Source organism: Triturus cristatus, chromosome 10 (assembly GCF_964204655.1).
Source record: "Triturus cristatus chromosome 10, aTriCri1.1, whole genome shotgun sequence".
NCBI lineage: Eukaryota > Metazoa > Chordata > Amphibia > Caudata > Salamandridae > Triturus > Triturus cristatus.
The window spans coordinates 1136697258-1136716677 of record NC_140593.1 but is presented as its reverse complement, the minus strand read 5'-3'; the positions used below and the strand labels follow the sequence as shown (position 1 = coordinate 1136716677).

At 43.7% G+C, this 19420-nt stretch overlaps 1 protein-coding gene and 1 long non-coding RNA gene across 3 annotated transcripts in view; one reads left to right on the top strand and one right to left on the bottom strand.

The window, feature by feature from the left end:
• LOC146796750 (testis-expressed protein 47-like) overlaps positions 1-16192 on the bottom strand; it is a 177897-nt gene extending 161705 nt beyond the window's left edge. The window contains exon 1 of the mRNA XM_085630233.1: positions 16079-16192. Coding sequence (XP_085486359.1) covers positions 16079-16192 — 114 coding nt within the window. The remainder of the gene's footprint in view (positions 1-16078) is intronic.
• A 140-nt stretch (positions 16193-16332) lies between these two features.
• Positions 16333-19420, top strand: part of LOC146796748 (uncharacterized) — a 276266-nt gene continuing 273178 nt past the window's right edge. For both annotated transcript variants that reach the window (XR_014969663.1, XR_014969664.1), the window contains exon 1: positions 16333-16412. This is a non-coding gene — a long non-coding RNA (uncharacterized LOC146796748). The remainder of the gene's footprint in view (positions 16413-19420) is intronic.

The window sequence follows — 19420 nt, the reverse complement described above, 5'->3', positions numbered from 1 at the left end:
GTCTCTTTAAAAGTTTTGGTGGGTCGCTCCTTACTTTTGATAATTGAGCATTTATGTTTGCTGTATATATCTTGAATAGACAGGGGTCAAGGACACATCCTCGTTTTAGGGCAATAAATGTGGGGATTTTCTGGTTGTTTTGTCCTGCCTATTTTAATTCGTACCCAGGTATCCGTGTGCAGATTTATTATGGCCTTGAGCGGTTTCGGAGGAAAGCCCAATCTGGCCATCTTTGCCCAGAGAAGGTCCTTTGATACTTTTTATTGAAGGCTGTTTTTAGTTCGATGAAGCAGGTGTATAGGTTGGAGGCTTTTCGATTTGCCTTATAGATCAAAAGGCTGAGCGCAAAAAGATTGGTGGTTGTGTTCATCCCAGCTCTAAATCCCATTTGTGTCATCTGGATGATGTTTTTAGCTGATACTCATGCCTCCAGATCTTTTAATAAGTTGGTGGTATAAAGTTTGGCTTCGACATCAGTCAGTCTGTAGTTCGCTGGATTTGTCCATGAGACAGACTTGAAGATGGGATGGAGGACACTTCTTCTCCACAATGCTGGTATTGTGTTTGTAAAATAAAACAAGGTTAAATAGAGAAATAAGGTGCAAGGCCCAGAAAGTTTGATCGTATTTAAATAGGGCCTTTGGGAGACAATTTGGTCATGAGGCCCCATCTGATCTGAGTTTTCTCAGGATTTGCCGGACTTGCATTTCTCTCAGCCATTTGCCTTCTGGCGGGCTTTCTGTGGGCGTATGTTCCCCAATGTTTGTGCCTTTCTGCCATTTGCCTCTGGCCAATTCTCTGTTGGCATAAGATCCCTAGTATTTGTACCTTTCTGGGTTACGCTGTTTACTACATGACCTGGGCGGTCTGCTTCATATATTTTATCCAGTCTGATTCTGATATACCAAAGTTATGGTGACAACATTTTCCATTTGCAAGTGAGTTGATTTCTGCCCAAAACGGTTTACTTTTTTTTGTTTTGCTTGTGTGCAGCAATTTTAACCAGGAGTTCACTTTATATGTTTTTTGTGGTCCAAATTGCGTCTTTAGAAGCGCGTCTCAGTGCTGCAATTTGGTTCATGGCGTAATGGCTATGATTGGAATAGTTTTTCCACAGCTGAATGATTTCCTTGTTTAGTTCTCCTATTTTTCTATGAAGGTCTGGTGAGACCTTTGATAGTTATGTTGGAAAATTGCAGGCGATTTGATGATCAATTAGTGGAGAGTTCCGGGATCAGAGACTCCCAGTACGGCCATTTCGCCAATTGGATGGCAGGAGTTTGAGAAATGTACGTGGTTATGTAGCTCATTATTACAGCAGCCATCTTTCTGTTACAAGCTGGACGTTTTAAATTGTAAACATGAGGTTGGAGCATCAAGTCTTTACTTTTGGGTGCTAATGGAGGGTAGATTGAAAGCTCGACGTGCTGGGGCAAGTGTTCGCTCTCTACTGGTTGTTATACTATAACTTGAAATCTTGTCAAATATATCTGTGTCAACAAATGTATAGTCCTAGATGGAGTTGGGTTCATTTGAGGATCTTTTGAAGGCGGCTGGTTGGTCTTGTGGGAAATGACCATTAAGGTAGCATAAACCAATTTTCTCCAGGGCAGCTGTGCATGTTTTCCCGTGGAGATCATTTTTCTGGTGGGTTGCTATTGCTGGTGTTATCGGCTTCGTAGTGCTCACATGATGTTGATAAATGTTTGTTTGTAGTAATTACATGTTTAAATCTCCTGAAACTATGATTTTATGATAAGAAAAAGTGTTCTGCAGTGATTTTAGAATTGCTGCTAGTGTGGCAATTTGTTCGACCTTGCTCTTCTGAGTGGGATGCATGTAGATGTTGCAAATTAGTAGGTTGAAGTTGCATGTAATGTGTTGTGATTCTGAATACAATGCGAGTTTAATACATTGCGCCCATGCTAGACCAAGGTCTACTTGTTCTTGTTCCCACCGAAGGTGGGTGGCTATATATATTGAGAGTCTGCCTGTGTCTCTGTCCTCTTTCGATTTGTTCTGCTTCCTGGTGATACTCCTTGAAACTTGTGATTGGTGTTGGGATTTTGACCCAAGTTTCTCGGAGGATGAGGATATCGATGTTTTGAAGAAAGATGATAAAGTCTATCTCCCCCAGCTTGCTGCTCAGGCTGTTCATGGTCCAAGAGCACCATTTTAAAAGGTGATGAGGGAGTGTCTCCTTTGTATTTGGCTTTAATCAGGCGTCTCTCTTTGGTGGTGCGGGGCCTTGTGAGCTTTGCAGGGAAACCTGTCTCATGTAGCTTGGTGCTCCAGGGGCTGTTGTATGGATAATGCACAGAATTTCTAGGTTGGTGAAGGGGTTTCCTACTGAGCCAACTGCGCCCCTGAGTGTCCCCACTGAGACTGTTACAGTTTTTGCTGAATGGTTCAGATGTGGCCATGAGGGGCTGGGGCACCTCTTACGTTCCGTTCTTTTTAGTTAAATGGCCCAATTTAGGAAGCAGCCCCTTTGTGGCCATACTTCCTTGGCTGTTTTTGAGTTGGTCCAGTTGACCACAGTTGCTTCGGTACCTGTAATTTCTGGATTGGGTTTAAACTTATTACTTACTATGTTGTGTGTTCTTAGATGGCTTAAAGTTTCAATTGTATGGGCAAGTTTGAGGATAGCACTCCTGTTTAATATGTCATGTCATCCTCCGGACCTGTACAGTGGGATCAATTCTAATTTCAATGGAACTTCTCCGGTTATTGCATTGATACGAGTCCCCTGGAGTATGCCAAACCCCTGGCCGATTTTGTGCCTCTTGATTGTGCTTGAAATTATTATGATAACTCAGGCTTGCTGCAAGTGCAGTAGATGTTGGTTGAATCAGGAAGCCGTACTAGTTGGGTTTGATTTACCGGGCCAGCCCTTGGCCCATCTTTGTGCCTCTTGCTTTTGCTGGAAATTCTTTTTATCACTCAGGCTTGTTACAGGTGCAGTTGATGTAGGTTGAGGCGAGTGAAGCATGCTAGCTGGGCTTAGTTTGGGTGAGTTATGTGGTATTCCTTTGTGGCCTGTTGTCTGTGACAAGTCTCATCCCATGTTTGTGCCTCTTGAATTTGCTGGGAGTGATCTTGACCCCTTGGGCTCATGGCAAGTATTTTTGGGGTTGGTTGGGTCAAGGGAAACTTGCTGACCAGACTTGATTCAAGGTGGATTACCTAATGTTCCGTTGTGGCCGTTCTCTAGGGCCTGGGTTAATGGAGAGTTTGGCTATTAGAACTGGCTGATGTGTATTGGAACTCAGTGAGTAAGCTAGGTGCAGAGAGAAAGTTGTTTGTATCGCTGTTTCAGGACAGCTGTTTCCTTTGCAGGTTTTTAACTTGGTTTGCGGCCAATGCTATGTTTTTTTTTAAATATTGGATAAAACTCTGGTCCCTGCTGTCGGGCACTGTCCGTTACATCATTAGTAGTGTCTAGGGCCATGTGGGAATTTGATTTAGATGATTGATGTTTTGGTTTGTTGTTTCTTGCTTTCCTTAGGTGTTTGCACTCCCTTTAGGTAGGGAGGTGTTGTAAGGATGTCCAGTAGCCAAGATTTAGTTCATGAAGGTTTATTCAGTCTCAGTTACAAGTTGTTAGTCTCATGTAGAGAAGCCCCACCAGGAGCTGCTCAGCCCATACACCAACTGTCACACTTCACCTCACAGGCACCCAAACATTCCATTCAGCATCACCACACCAACATTCCACGCAGCACATTCACACTGGCTGAGCAACTAGGAGAAAGCAACAGGATTAATACATATACAGGCTACAACATAGCCTTTCCCTTTATTTAACACAAAAGTCAAACTGCAAAACAAAATTAGGAAATGACAAGAACCATAAAAAATAAATAAAGATTAAGTACACAAAATGCAAGAAGGAATAAAACATTAACCTGAAAAAAAACATAATACATATACAATGAAAACCACGGTATAGCATTGAAGAAAACTATAAAGAACATGCCCAGGAAAATATACAAGAGAAAATGAAGTAGATGCAGTAGATAAATATACAAGATAAAATGAAGAAGATGCATAGATAAATATACAGGACTAGATAGATAGATAGATAGATAGATAGATAGATAGATAGATAGATAATGAACTTTATTCGATATGTAAAAACAATATCATAAAAGTACATACGCATAAATCTAAAAGATCCAATAAAAACGAGTAAAAATACAATTTAAAAGTGTAGGTACACAATCAGGGCATCAAGGCATATGTCAGCTAAACCTGCATTGATAACCTCAATCTCAAGGTCTTATTCAGATAAGATGAAATGGCTGCCAAGGCTAAGGGTGTTTCCAACATTTTTAGTTTATAGTAGGCCATTCTGCATGAGCGCAATCCCCATGATATAAGCAGAGGTTTTAAGAAAATAGCCCTTGGCAGTTGATAAAATCTGCAAAATAAGATGCAGTGAATATTAGATTGGGTTGATAATCCGTCACAGGGGCATTTCTCCATGTTGCTGGACCAACAATTTGGATTAGGAAAAGTTAACAATCTAAAGAAAGTGTCGGTGCGGAAACGGGTCAGGAGCATGCGAATGAAAGGCGATGGTTCTAAGAGTAAGTATTGCTGTATTCCATTCGTAATGGTCGATTGTTGATATTCAACAATTGAGCTCTTTTGTTTTTCTAAGGACCATCGTTGGCTGCACAAATGGTTTAGGACGAGACGTTTTAGCGTAACTCTTGCTATATTAATTAAGGTTGAAGGGTCAGTGAAAAATTCAGGGTGCCCTAGGTCAGAGGACAGCTTCTTAACATAGTTCAGCCATTTAATGTTCTTGACCTCATTCAATTTAAGACAGTCTGTAATGATTTCTCTGTTAAAAGGTGTCTCTTCATTAGTCCAAACTTTGTGCCATAAAATAAGGGGGGAGGAATTGATCGTGTCTGCAATGTGTGTGAGACCTAATTCAGTGTGCACCATATAGGTGGAAGTACTGGGTGGAGCAGCCAGGAGATAACGTAAAAAAGCGTTCTCGAGGCGTTGAATTTGGTCAGCGGGCTCGATCCCCCAGATCCCGGAACCATAAGTGCCGGATGAAATGCACTTCGCCCGGTAGATCTGAAGTAGAGGACTTATCGGGCGACCCCCAAGTTTTTTTGAGAAGTTAGTCAATGCGCCTATAGCTTTAGACAGTGCTAAGCCCCTGGCTTGAGCCGCGGCTCGCCAAGTGCCCCTCTTATTAAAAATAATACCCAAATAAGGGAATCTATCAATACTGTCCAATTTTTTGCCATTCAAAAAGATGGAGCATGGTTTTTTCCCAATCCCTAGGCCACAAGACATGGTTAAGGTTTTAGAGGTGTTAACATTTAGGCCTCTCTTTGACATAAAGTCAGTAAATTCGTTAACTGCCCTTTGTAGCCCCAAGCGGGTCTGGGACATAATTGCAGCATCGTCCGCGTAGAGCAGAATAGGTATGGGTTTGCCATTTATAGTAGGGTAGTCATTGAAGGTTCTGTTTAGATGGTGACCAACAGAGTTAATGTAGAGGGTGAAAAGTAGGGGGGCTAATATGCAACCCTGTCTGACACCTCGTCTAATGAGGAACCTATCAGAGCATTCTCCACTCCTACCGCATCTAACGCGGGCCGATGCGTCCCTGTACAACTCTTTAATAAATAAACGAATAGGGGGATCTAAGCCTATCTCTGCAAGAGATTCCCATAACAGCTCATGATCAACACAATCAAAAGCGGAGCTGAGGTCTACGAAGGTTATGAAGAGATTTCCCTTTTTAGCCTGGGTGTATTTGGCTATGATGAGAGTCAGATTCAGGCCTTGCTCAATAGTACCCTTGCCTTGTCTGAAGCCATATTGCAGGTTAGAGATAATGTCTTGATCGCTTATCCAATCATGTATTCTGTTTAAAATAATTCGCCCGGCTACCTTCATGAGGGAGTCTAAAAGTGAAATTGGGCGATAATTGGCGGGATTATCCCTTTCGCTTTTTTTAAAAATCGGGACTACGATTGCCTCGGGCCAGGTGGAAATAAAACCTGTAGTATTCAGAGAGTTCAGGACATTGGTAAGCAGTGGGGCCCATAGATCTGGCTGTGATTTAAAAACGTCTATTGGAACGCAATCCGGACCTGGGGCCTTCCCGGAGGGACTTTCTTTTAGTGCCATTAATACTTCGGCATGATCAAAAAAGATGTTCAAGGGAAAAAAGGTAGAAGTATTTAATTCTGGGAGGGAATTAGAATGACTTTCCCGCTCGCTCAGTCGGTCAGCCGAGTCAAGAGGGTTATATAGAGTACTAAAGTGTTTAACCCAGGTTTCGGCAGTTATGGCTGAATCCAAGTTTGGGGACTGGGAGGGTCGGAGGAAGGGAGCATTAACTGCCCTCCAGAAGGCGGTATTATCCCTCTTACTAGAGGCTTCCACGAGAGCTTGTCAGGCCTCTGACTTCAACTGGTTTTTCCTAGCCTGGCGGATAGAGCGATAATTTTGTCTGGCTTGGTGGACTTCCAGGCGGTTTCTAGGATTAGATTTTAAGGCAACTTTCAACAGTCGAAGAGCTTTAGAGCAATTCCTATCAAACCAGCCGTAAGTAAATGGAGAAGATTTTGTTGGGGTACGTGCAAGCAGTGTTTTAATTTCCGACAGGATTACGGAAAAAGAGTGGCTTATTGCCTGCGGGTTTTCAGTGAGTGACAAACAAATTTGAATATGGTCATATGTATTCTTGACCAGAGAGTTAAGAAAGGTGAGGGGGACTACTTTGTCTCATTTTAGATAAAGGCCCATAGTGGTTCCCAACTGTAAAGGTGGGGAGTAAGGGGGATTCTGCCTAACCTTGTCCTTAGCATGCGGAGTTAGTTTTAAAGTCACCCCGATTGGATAATGGTCACTAATAGCTGTATCAAGGGTCTCCCAGTTAAGTATGGACCCTGAGTACCTGGTGGATATGAGTATGTAGTCAATTGTAGTGTGACAGCCTCTCCCGTTATAGGTGGGTTTAAAGCACTTGGGTGGGAGGCTTAGTTCATTAACATAAGATAAGTTAAAGTGGGATGTTAGACCGTTTAAAAGGTCTCCTAATTTGGTGTGGCGAAAATGGCTGGAAGAGTCGTCAATATCAGTTACCATTCCACAGATGCCTTTAATGCTCTGTGGGCACAAAGGACAGTTAAAATCACCCAGCCAAATAATTAACGTGTCGGATTTATTTTGGGTCTCTATTTTAATTAAATCGGTTTTTAGCCCATTGAGCACCTGGTCCAGGTGAGAACTTGGAATGTTGTTGTAAAAGTTGACCAGGACGATATTCTTAAAAGAACCACTGGTTAAGCTAATAAGCTGGTAATTTGAGGTCCCTGTGACGTGGACTGGTTTTAATCGGCTCTCTACAGAAATATAGATCGAAAGTCCCCCCTTGCTTCTGCCGTGGCGACTGGGAGAAGCTGGGGTATGAAGGGTCTGATACCCTAGGAAATGAAGCTCTGTGATGGTCCAGGTTTCCGGTAAGCAAATAATGCAATATCGGGAAACAATTTGCACCCATGCAGGGTTGGTCAGTTTGTCAAGGAGACCTGCCACATTCCAGGACAAAAGACTGTCACCCAAAAGGGGTTCGTCCATACAGGTGTAACCAGTCGTGGAATATGTTGAAATCTCGATGATTTCTTGAGGTTGCGGGGGAATTTGAAGGAGGGAAGTATCCCTCATGGGGTAAGTAATCGAAGAAGAATTGGTTGATGAGCATCCAGTTGAGCTAATTAACTCAAAAGTTGGGGGATGGGGGGCAAAGCCATAGGTTGACTTCCACCCGAAATTGTCAATGAACAGTGTATTTTCCTTGTGTTTAGGATTATCAAGTTCTGGGGTAATTAGCAGAGTATTCATGTTAGGGGGGTTATCAGCCAATAGTGCAGAGTTGGTAAGTCAATCTTGTTCATCCAAACCAGAAAGAGTGGCGTATCTGTTTGAAGTGGGGAGAGTGAAATGATGGGCCTCGGTGTTGAGCTTCGATAGTGGATGTGAAAGTGTAGGGTTTGACAAGAGGGAGCGAGGGTAAAAGTAGCTCAGGTCGCACGTTGAAATTCCCGTGCCCCTGCTCGGGGTGTACCAGTCCACTATGTGGGGTAACACCCTTCGGTCCCTAAAGTTGATTATGATAATGTCACCCAGGATGTCCTTAGGTCTGGGGCCCAACCATTTCAGTCTTCTCACGTGCAATATCTCGCCATTAATTTCGGGGGGGGGAGTGGCCTGGTTTGGCTTAACCAGTGTACTACTTTGTTTTTAAGATCCTGATGTCTCTCCGTTTTTCCCGGGGCGAGCTCTGGGAGGCCGGTAAGTGTCACTACATAGGGAGCTGATTCGGGGGGGCAAGTCAATATGAGAGCTTTTTTCCAGTTTGTTATCCAGGGGGGGCTGCCGATTGGTGTTATTACCCGAGGGCTCTGCAGAGTAGGAGAATTGACCTTCACTTAGAGCCCCATTGGCAGTAGATTTTTTCTCTACTATAGACATGGGAACAGATGTGTTCTCCATGTGGTTCAATGCGCTAGGCTGAGTAGTTATTTGAGTGGGTGGAGGGGGCAAGGTAGCCAAGGTAAGATTTTTAGATAGATAGGTGTTCATTTCATGGTTTAATGCGGTAAGTGATTTGTGTGAGGCTTCTAGAGATGTTAACTGTAATGCAATATTCTTAACTCTCTCCACCAGAGGTGAAAGTAAGGATTTTACCAAGTGCTCTATATCAGCCAGTAAGTTGGAAAAGGGTGATATAGGGGGCTGGATCAGGGCTTTTGAGGGCCTTGCTCGCGTAGGATTCGGTGTTAGTTGAGGGATAAGTTTGGGCAATTCAGGATGAAGGCCTTTTCTCCTTTTTTTGATTGGGGCGGTAGATTTTTTTGCTGCGGGCTTAGGAGAGGGGAGTCTGTTTTTGGCAGCTTTTCTCTTAGATGCCTTGACGGTGTGGCATGGGGTTGGATCCTCAAAGGAAGTGTCCATTAGTGATTGCGAGTTAGGGGAACATATGTTAATAACCCTTGGAGTGGCCGATATATCCATTGTGTCGCGGGACTGCACGGAGGGGCCAGCGTCGTCCATGGTATCAGAGCCAGTGTTCCTAGTTGAAGGCGAGGGAACCTGTTGGATGTGGCCCAGGGATGAACGCTTCTGATAGATAGGGTCCAATGATAGACGGCGCTCCGTCATGGCGATCTCTTGTTCTAGGACATTAGCGGCCCTAGTGATAAAATGATCTAATGTCCCCCTGACTGCGCCTCCCGCCAAAGAGTGCCTTGGTATAGTAGAGTGTGTGGCCATGATGGTTTGTTGAGTGGGGCGAGACACAGACAATATATACACAAACAAACGGTAGATATAAACAAGTACTAGCGTGCGGTAAACCAGGTATGGCAGGTGTGACTAAAGAATACAAGAAAAAAAAAAAAACAGCCCCCCATATACCTAAGGGAAGCAATATAAGTGTCGGTCACCTTACTCCGGGTCAAATTGTAACAGCTATACGGCCAGCAACAAGGGGGGTAGCCCAGCCCAGCCTCGGTCGGCCGCGGACGGCCGTAGACGGCCCGCCCTTTGCCCGGGCTTAGCCCGGCGTGTCCCGCTGCACGTCCCGCGAAGCAAGAGGCGCAAGTTCTTTTAAAGTCCGCCGCAGGAGGGAGGGAGGGGCTGGTGGTGGTGACACTGCCCCCAAGGTCTTCTGGGCCAAGTAGTTTAACAGCGATCCGGTCAAGAGAGTCCACACTCCATGCGCTGCGCGTCCCGCGAAGCGGGAGGCGCGAGTTCTTTTAAAGACCGCCGCAGGAGGGAGGGAGTGGCTGGTGATGGTGACACTGCCCCCAAGGTCTTCTAGGCCAAGTAGTTTAACAGCGATCCGGTCAAGAGAGTCCACACTCCATGCGCTGCGCGTCCCGCGAAGCGGAGGCGCGAGTTCTTTTAAAGTCCGCCGCAGGAGGGAGGGAGGGGCTGGTGGTGGTGACACTGCCCCCAAGGTCTTCTGGGCCAAGTAGTTTAACAGCGATCCGGTCAAGAGAGTCCACACTCCATGCGCTGCGCGTCCCGCGAAGCGGGAGGCGCGAGTTCTTTTAAAGTCCGCCGCAGGAGGGAGGGAGGGGCTGGTGATGGTGACACTGCCCCCAAGGTCTTCTGGGCCAAGTAGTTTAACAGCGATCCGGTCAAGAGAGTCCACACTCCATGCGCTGCGCGTCCCGCGAAGCGGGAGGCGCGAGTTCTTTTAAAGTCCGCCGCAGGAGGGAGGGAGGGGCTGGTGATGGTGACACTGCCCCCAAGGTCTTCTGGGCCAAGTAGTTTAGCAGCGATCCGGTCAAGAGAGTCCACACTCCATGCGCTGCGCGTCCCGCGAAGCGGGAGGCCCGAGTTCTTTTAAAGACCGCCGCAGGAGGGAGGGAGTGGCTGGTGATGGTGACACTGCCCCCAAGGTCTTCTAGGCCAAGTAGTTTAACAGCGATCCGGTCAAGAGAGACCACACTCCATGCGCTGCGCGTCCCGCGAAGCGGGAGGCGCGAGTTCTTTTAAAGTCCGCCGCAGGAGGGAGGGAGGGGCTGGTGATGGTGACACTGCCCCCAAGGTCTTCTGGGCCAAGTAGTTTAACAGCGATCCGGCCAAGAGAGTCCACACTCCATGCGCTGCGCGTCCCGCGAAGCGAGAGGCGCGAGTTCTTTTAAAGTCCGCCGCAGGAGGGAGGGAGGGGCTGGTGCTGGTGATGGTGACACTGCCCCCAAGGTCTTCTGGGCCAAGTAGTTTAACAGCGATCCGGTCAAGAGAGTCCACACTCCATGTGCTGCGCGTCCCCTAAATATCACACATCCTTCCCCTCTATGAATTTCTTAAAATATGGCACAAAATATGGCAGAAGAAACAACATGTTAGAAAAACGACACAATCGCACCTATGCTCACTGGTTAGATGCGGCAGATCCGCAAGCAGAGAATCGGCCAGGGACCAGGGTTCAATTCCCGACGCGGCAGGGTTGTGGACCAGGGTCAAAACGGACTCGATAATTCTCGCCTCGGTACCTACTCTAACCAGGAACACACTCGGCAACTCTGGGCATTAGCTTGCCTCATCTCCACAACGGCCCCCCACATTCGCCGGGGATGCCTGGTTTCACCTTGGAGATACCCAGGAGGGACCATCTCACAGGGATAGCCAGGACGGGTTCCCCAGCGGTCTACAGCGCCACGACGCCTCAGGGCAGCAGTGCGCTTTACAAGACACATACACATACACACATGACTACCACCAACCACACCCACTGGCCAGACAGGCATGAAAGGAGGCACAACACAGCATGACATGAACTAGCCATATGAACGACTGACACACACATGTATATTATAAAAAGTAATGGGTGTGGTACGCCAGACCGAACGTTCCCAAAACTAAGGCAAGTGTCATAACCTGTAGCAACAGGTGACACTTACACCCAACCAACATTCTACAGTAAGAGTAGAGAAAACTGTGCAAATGGGTGAATCCCACCCATACAGCCACTCCTCACGTGAGGGCAGCAGCAAACAATATGTGTGAAAAAGGGTGACTCCAGCCATACAACCACTTGTAACCTAAAGGCAGCAAACAAAACATGTAGCACAGGGTTTACACACCGTCAAACAAAGCGTGTAGCAACGGGTGACTTAAACACCGTACAATCATCCCTCATATGAGGGTATAAAACCTGATATGCATAAATGAGACTAGTACCCATTGGACACCCACAATTGTAAGGGTCTAAAGTGTAAATTGTATAAATAGGACTTACACCCATTTCCACCCCTCATGTAAAGGCGTGTAACAACAAATATAGAAACAGGTGGAAGCCATCCACCTAGTGATCCCTCATGTAAGGGTAAACAAACAGACTTTGAAAATGGGCAAATCCCAACCATAACGCAATCCCACATGTCAGGGATAAGCAAACTTCAATTTAACCAGGTAGAGCAGACGTAGCGTAAAATGTCAGCATAACTCAATAGCGTAAACTGTGAACAACTCACACTCCAAGCGATAGAATTAAAGCCCAACACCACGCACACTCACTGTATACACTAAAAAAAAATCACATCACTTCAGTAGCGACACTAATGCAAACTTGTGCACAGTTTCAGAACAAAACACTGTGAATAAAAACCTGCTAGAATGTGAGCAATACAGCAACAGCAGTTATGTATGACTTGGAAAGCAGTAATGTATGACATTGGAAGGCATTTAAAACAGTGGCAATACCAGGCAAACAAAAACTATGATTGTACAACAGCAGAACACTACACCAGTGAGCGACCTCTCACCCATGTATTGCACACTGCCCAAAACAATGTCTCTCACCTGAAAAAAGAGTCCAGGGAAAGACATCACCTCTCCGATCCGAAATGTTTGGTGCAACCCCAAAGTTATATACAAAGATAATTCTCCATCCTTAACACCTTCAAATTACTGCAAGATTCGACGTTGCCAGACTATCCAAAGCTGCAGGAAATGTGTGCTTGAACATGACACTGGTTTGACCTGTTTATTGCTTAGTGTCACAGTAGCTTGCCAAATCACAAACCAATCCGATTGATGGAGACTATCTTTTAATTTTTGAACCTAGAACCCTGTGTGGTGAAAACGCTACACAATACCCAAAAACGATACAGATGTGCGCTATGGATCGTCACACTGTCATCCTCTCCCGTGATGGCGACACGCACATGACGTAGCACTGGGTGGCTCTGGGCATGTGCAAGCACCAAAAACATCATTGACAGGCTTGCGCCTCTGGATGAGAAGAGACATAGTCAACGGTAAGGGGTGCGCGTGCAGCATTTCCATAACAGCAACTGTGAGGTGTGCGCGTGCCACATTTAAAAAACAAAACACGCTACCCGACACAAAATGTGGATTCAAAACAGCAGTGTGCAATTAACAAAACATGCAAAATCCCCGCACGTTGCTGATCCGCAATGTCGCATAAGGAGTCATTGAACAGTACATACCGCTGCTGGGTTTCTGCAGTGTCATAAAAGTTGAACACACCGTCATTTAATCTTCTAAATGCCACAGAAAACACAAACCCTGGGAATCATATACTGGCTTGGGCTTCCACGTAGATAGTTTCACAACGCCGTAAGCCCCCATACTAAGTCCATGTCTTCTCCATAATCCACTGGGCTGCCTGTTCATCAGCATTGATGATTTATGTCCAAATCCATACTGAGAAGTTTCCAACGTGCAGGCAGAGATTTGTACAATGTGGCAGGGAGTGTTTCTTGACAATATAGGCAGGCTCCAAACATAAAACACAATGTTGTTGATCTCAACTAATACTTAAAAGTTGTTACTGGACACAAGAGAATAAAACTATGTAAGCAGACGTGTGCTCTGCCTGTGACCGACCGATGTAGAGGTCACTGGTGGGGCTGGAAAGCTGTACAGCATTGTGTCTCTCCTTACTCTTCATTACCTTAATTTTCTTTCAAAATTCTTCTTTCTGTAACTTCATTTGTAGAACGCAGAGTATCTTTTACTTAAATTGTTGTCCAAAATGTGTAGTAAGGACGTCCAATAGCCGAGATGTATTTCATGAATGTTTATTCAATCTTAGTTACAAGTTGTTAAGTTAATGTAGAGTAGCCCCACCGGGAACAGTATGCCTGCTGCTCAGCCCATACTCCAACTGTCACAGTTCACCGCACAGGCACCCAAACATTCCATTCAGCATCACCCCACCAACATTCCATGCAGCACATTCACACTGGGTGAGCAGCTAGGGAGAAAGCAACTGGATTAATACTTATACAGGATACTACATAATCTGTTATGGCATCAGTAGTGGCTAGGGCCATTTGGGATTCCAATTTAGATGAAAGATGTTTCGGTTTGTTATTCCTTGCTTTCCTTAGGCTTTTGCGCTCCCTCTTAGTTAGGGAGGGTCGTTGCTGGTGGTCCAAAGATTCAGAGTCGTCGGGAAGGAGAAAGAGTCCTCCTCTTGCCAGTTTGTTTATTGCAGCTGCCAGGTGTTATTTTTCTTTCGGATTTGCTTCCTTGCTCTGTGTATTCGTGAGGTCATTCTTAGAGGCTAGTGCCTTCTTTGCAAAGGGAGAAACTGGGATATCCGGGTTTGTGGTGGAGGATGTTTCTATTAAGTCCGGCTGCTTCGAAGATTTGACTTCTGTTAGACTTTCCGACAGAATGTGTGAAATTGATGTTAGGTGGTCTAGGGTGGAGGAGCATTGACAGGAGTGATATGCTATGGTGGGGTCTTTTTGCACTCGCTTAATTAAACTGTTTAATTCCTGCAAGTTGTGTTCAGTGCCAGAGACATGGGTGGCCAGGACGTTCAATAAGTCAACCTAGATGTCAAGTATTCTGAGTGGAATGTTAGTGCTGACGAAATCAACTCCATTGTATTTATAAATGGGCTCACAGGGGTACTGAAAACAATGGTGAGTGTGGGGATGGCCTGTTTTCTTTTGTGGGCGAAAGATCCTTGCTTAATTGATTTTCCTTGAGTTTGACCTCAGGTATGTTGTAAGTGATATTAGAACCATTTTCATACTGATGCTTAATTGGAGTAGGCAAGGCCTTATAATCATGCTTTGGTCTGGAATTTGCGGTTGTATTTGGCTGGTCCTCATCTTCTACCTGTTTTCCTCGAATGGACTGAGTAACAATTCCTGCCACTCTAATGATGTCTCTAGCGGTCTATCTAACAATGCGATGTTGTGGTCCTTGTGTGGGGGTTTGAAAGATTTGGGGAAGGGGCGTGGATGGTTTGCTGTGCTGCTTCCCTCAGTGATGTCTGAAGTTGATTTATTAAGTAATTCCCTACTTCTTATTTTATTTTCTGTAGTGTACACTTTTACAACGACTGTTCAGTGATTGTTAGGTGTTTTCATAGATTTTGTGAATTTATCTGTCAAGAAAGGTGACGAAAATGATTGGAACAATCTAGGTTTTGCTGTGCCTTGATTTCCAGGGGATTTTAGAAGGTCTGTAATTTTTAGGCTCTGGTGTTGGTGTTTGGGTTAATAAAGAATGGTTACAATGTAACACTCGACCCTACAAAAAAAAATGGTTCAAGACCCAATACTCTGTGGAATCCTGCCTGCTACAGTCTACTACAGAGCTAATTTGTATGCTATGCTTTTGCACCACGACTGTCACTGCCACTCTGTGTAATGATTGGTGTTTTTTAAAGGATTGCCACCATTTGCAGAGAAAAATATTGCCTATTTTTTAAGTTATTTTGATTTGAAGAATGCCAAAAGCTGGCCCTTAAATAAGAAATAGCACAGACTTCTCTGAATCCTATATTTTGGTCTTGCAAGTATGTCTCGGTCTGCTTTCAATAAGCAGTTAGAAATGGTTTAGAGATCTTAAACACGTCTGAAGTGTTTACTTTGTGTACTTGCCGTGTTTAATTCGTGTAGTTGCTGCTCTTTTAAGTTTACACTTTAAAGAAAGGATACCGAATGTAGCTCATTTTGCCAAGTTTTAATAGGTTTTGACCTAAACATGCTAGTAAAAATAGTGGCCTAGTGAAAACCTTGTTTCTCGCCCACTTTTCTGTGTTGCCCAATTCATCCACAGAATAGCCTATCATACACATAAATATTGCCGATCATCAGAAGGGGGATTTGACGAAAAAGCTGCCAGTGACTTTGAGTTGCAAATTTCGTTGCACAGGCCTGAAGTGGAAAAGGGGTGTGGAAAGAATATATAAACACATTTGTTAGCTTAAAAATCTGCTGTCCCACTCCCACCCAATTCGAATGTCGACATGTTTGCCAGCTATTTTCTCAGTCTTGCTGTCCTCTGGTAGACTCTCGTGTTCGTTCAGTATTACAACCACACCATGCTATAGTAAACAGTAACGGTAACTCCTCCAGCTGTGTCAGGGCCTGCATTGCAAGCTCAGGCCGTAATGCCCACCCTCGCACATAACTAACTCCTCCCAATCACCTTGGTCTGGGGTCTCCCTACCCCGTGCTGCTGCTCAGGCCGTATTGTGCCCACCCCCGCATAACTAACTCCTCCGTATCACCCTCGTCTGGGCTCTTCCTACCCTGTGCTGCTGTCCTCTCCTCCTCTCTTCCAGGGCGCTGAGGAGGTTAAATCTCTGAAAGCTGGGTGTAACGGAACCGCGGTGGTCTGTGGACATCTGGCGTTTGCCCGACATGATTGACTAAACCAAAGAGGCTTAGGCCGTACTGCTACAAGTTACAACTGACGTCATGTATTATAAACAAGATGGCAGCCGCCGTTTCCACGGCAGCGGCGGCCATCTTCGAACGGAAGACGTCATTGACCTGCGGGAGTTCGAATTTGCCCATGTCGTTGTGGTCCTCAGGCGCAATTTAGGAGGATGTGTCGTCGGCAGGCTAATTTTTAATAAAAAGGTATGTTAAACTTTTTGGTTAAATGAATACCCTTTTCATATTACCACAGAAAATATATCATACAAATTCCAAACAACAATACATTAGCGGTAGGTGGAAGTATGACGGTTTAGCCTTTTTCCGCCTCTGGAATAATTCAACCCATTTCTTGACCCTAACGGCCATCTAGCACTCACGAGGTCAACTTTGTAAATATGTATTTTACTCGTTTTAACCTAACGCTGACACCTTTTATTTTGTTACAATATAAATATGCAACCTGTTAGCTATGTAACTGCACCTATGTAACTTGTTAGCGTGCTCAGCCTATCTTGTGTACCTTGGTAACTGTATATATGTAACTTGTTTGTGAGTTTAGCCTATCTTGTGTGCCTTTTGTAGCTTACCTCGTTCTTATGTAAAGAGCTCTGACACCTTTGGGTAAAGTTTGCGCTATATAAAACTGCATTAAAAAAATAAATAAATAAAATGTACACATTGTCACTTCATGAAAAACATGAACAGTTTTCTTCCTCACTCTCTCCTAGCATATTTAGACAGTGATTATATTTCAGCCAATATATAAAATATGACGAGCTGTATACTGAAATCTAAAAGAACACCTATCGCAAGGACTTCACCTGCCTCGTTTCTAACAGTTCTGTTCGACCATGATGCCACTTTCAGCGCTCTTGCCTGTCATCTGCAACATATTTTCTTTCGGTTTTTGAAATCTCTACGCTTATTTCACAAGTAAACAGGACATTTCCGCTACTGTCTCTCTACGCTTATTTCACAAGCAAACAGGACATTTCCGCTACTGTCTTATGTATAATAAAACACATTTTTTTTTTACCCTCCAGGGTCCCTAAATATCTGCATTCCTTTTGATTTTTTTTTTGGTATGTCAGGAAGACGTACTCCTTGTAACTAAAAACACCAATTTGTTACACACAGACTCATCTTTGATTTTTTTCCTGAATCCCCCTTATATTTTATCCATCTTTGTGTCTAATCCAACATGCTCCATTGTCTGGACAGTATACCCACACTTTTCATCATCTACATAAAGTCATTACCTGCAATGATCAGTGAATTTGTGCTCACATGCTATAAATACCTAGATGACACATAAATGCTTCTTAAACTGGAAAGCCCCAAAGACCTTGGAAACTCAAAAAAATCTCCGTTTGCCACAAGCCGTTGATCATTGGAGGACATGGAGCTCCATGTCCTCCAATGATCATTGGAGTCATGTATCTAAAACTGAAATACACGCATGTGGCAAATGGAAAAAGTATGACCCACTTTGCTTCATTACTATGAAAACTCTGTAACGCATCTCCCCCCACCTAGGATATCCACACAAGGTCCAAGCTATTATATCTCTGCTGTACTGTCATAACTTGATTACGCAAATCGCCCCTACCACAGATCATCTTTATCAACCATGAAAAGACTACAACAAATTCAGAACTCTGTTGCCAGACTACTCCTTCATGTAAAGGCACAAGCCCACATCTCCCCTGAGGGTCTTACATCGGTTACCAGTTGCCAGAAGATCCACCTTCAAGCTGCTTTGTATCACCCACAAAGCAGTACATAGAATAGGACAACTTTTTGTCAGGAATAAAATCACCAAATACAAAAGGAAAGGAACCTCTGCTCCGGATTGGTACCCCACTCAAAATCCCAGCATACAAGAAAAAAACATTGGTGGTACATTGCTCTCTGTTCAAGCAGCCAAACTATGGAATTCATTACCCCCAAACATAAGATCCATGGATAACTATCTTATCTTCAGAAGAGTACTCAAGAGTTGGCTGTTTCCTACATAAACACCATACTCAAAACACAAATGTACAGCATATGCTTGTATATGTAAACGTATAATTTGATTATATGTATGTATTTAGTTATGTACATATCTATGTACAAATATATGCTATTTATGGTTAAAAGAATATAGATATACTCATAGGTCTGCTTAATAAATGTATATATTACTTATGGTTAAAATATATATATATAATATATATATATTCTTTTATGCTTAACATGTATATAGGTCACTTCATAGTTTACATATGTTATTTGAATATATGCTTATGGGTCTCTATTTTATTTTATATATCACATTGTGTAAATCTGATCATAACAATTGCATCTATAAGTGCCTCACTATAAAAATATTGGAGGATAAATACATTAAAAAAAATATATATATATATATATCTAAATTAAATAAACATTAATTTGCTTTATGTACAGCAACACTTGAAAGTCTGAGTTCCTAAATATTTATCCATACTTGTACATATGGGCCGTTATATAACACAAATTTATATCTGTTTATTATTTTCATGTACATCGATACCTTTTTATGTAGTTATTTGTTGTTTTGATGTCAAATAATTTACTACATTTTACTGTTTTTCTAAATTGGGAGTCACATTATTCTTGTGTGGTGTTTTCACTCTATTACAGTTTGTGTTCTGCATAAATACTTTACACACTGCCTCTAAGTTAAGCATCCTGATTGTGATTGTTTTTCTGCCAAGCTTCCAGAGGGTTGAGCACCAGTTAATTGGTGGTTTGCTTGCATTTCACCCTGACAAGAATTGTGGTTGCTCCTTTAGTAGGCTTTCACCCCTTCAACCAGTAACCTAATTTCTCACATGTTCTTTAGATTTGGTATGGTTTATTTTCATCTGGAAAGACCTGGCAATACCTTAATTTACTCACATATGTATCTTTTAACTTCTTTCATGCATAAATTGACCATTAGTCTGTTTCTTAAGTCCATAGTATATGGGTTCTTCACACTCACAAACACTACTTCCACCACTTTTCCACTGCACAATGGCCCCTGAATGTCTGTTGTCATCTAACCCACCCAATCCAATTTGATTCTTTCTGGAACACACTAGAGTGTTCTTCAGTTAATTATATATAGTGATTGGGATATCCATATCCTTCTCCGGTTCATATATTAATCTAGATCATGTTCTTGGACATATCTTCCAATC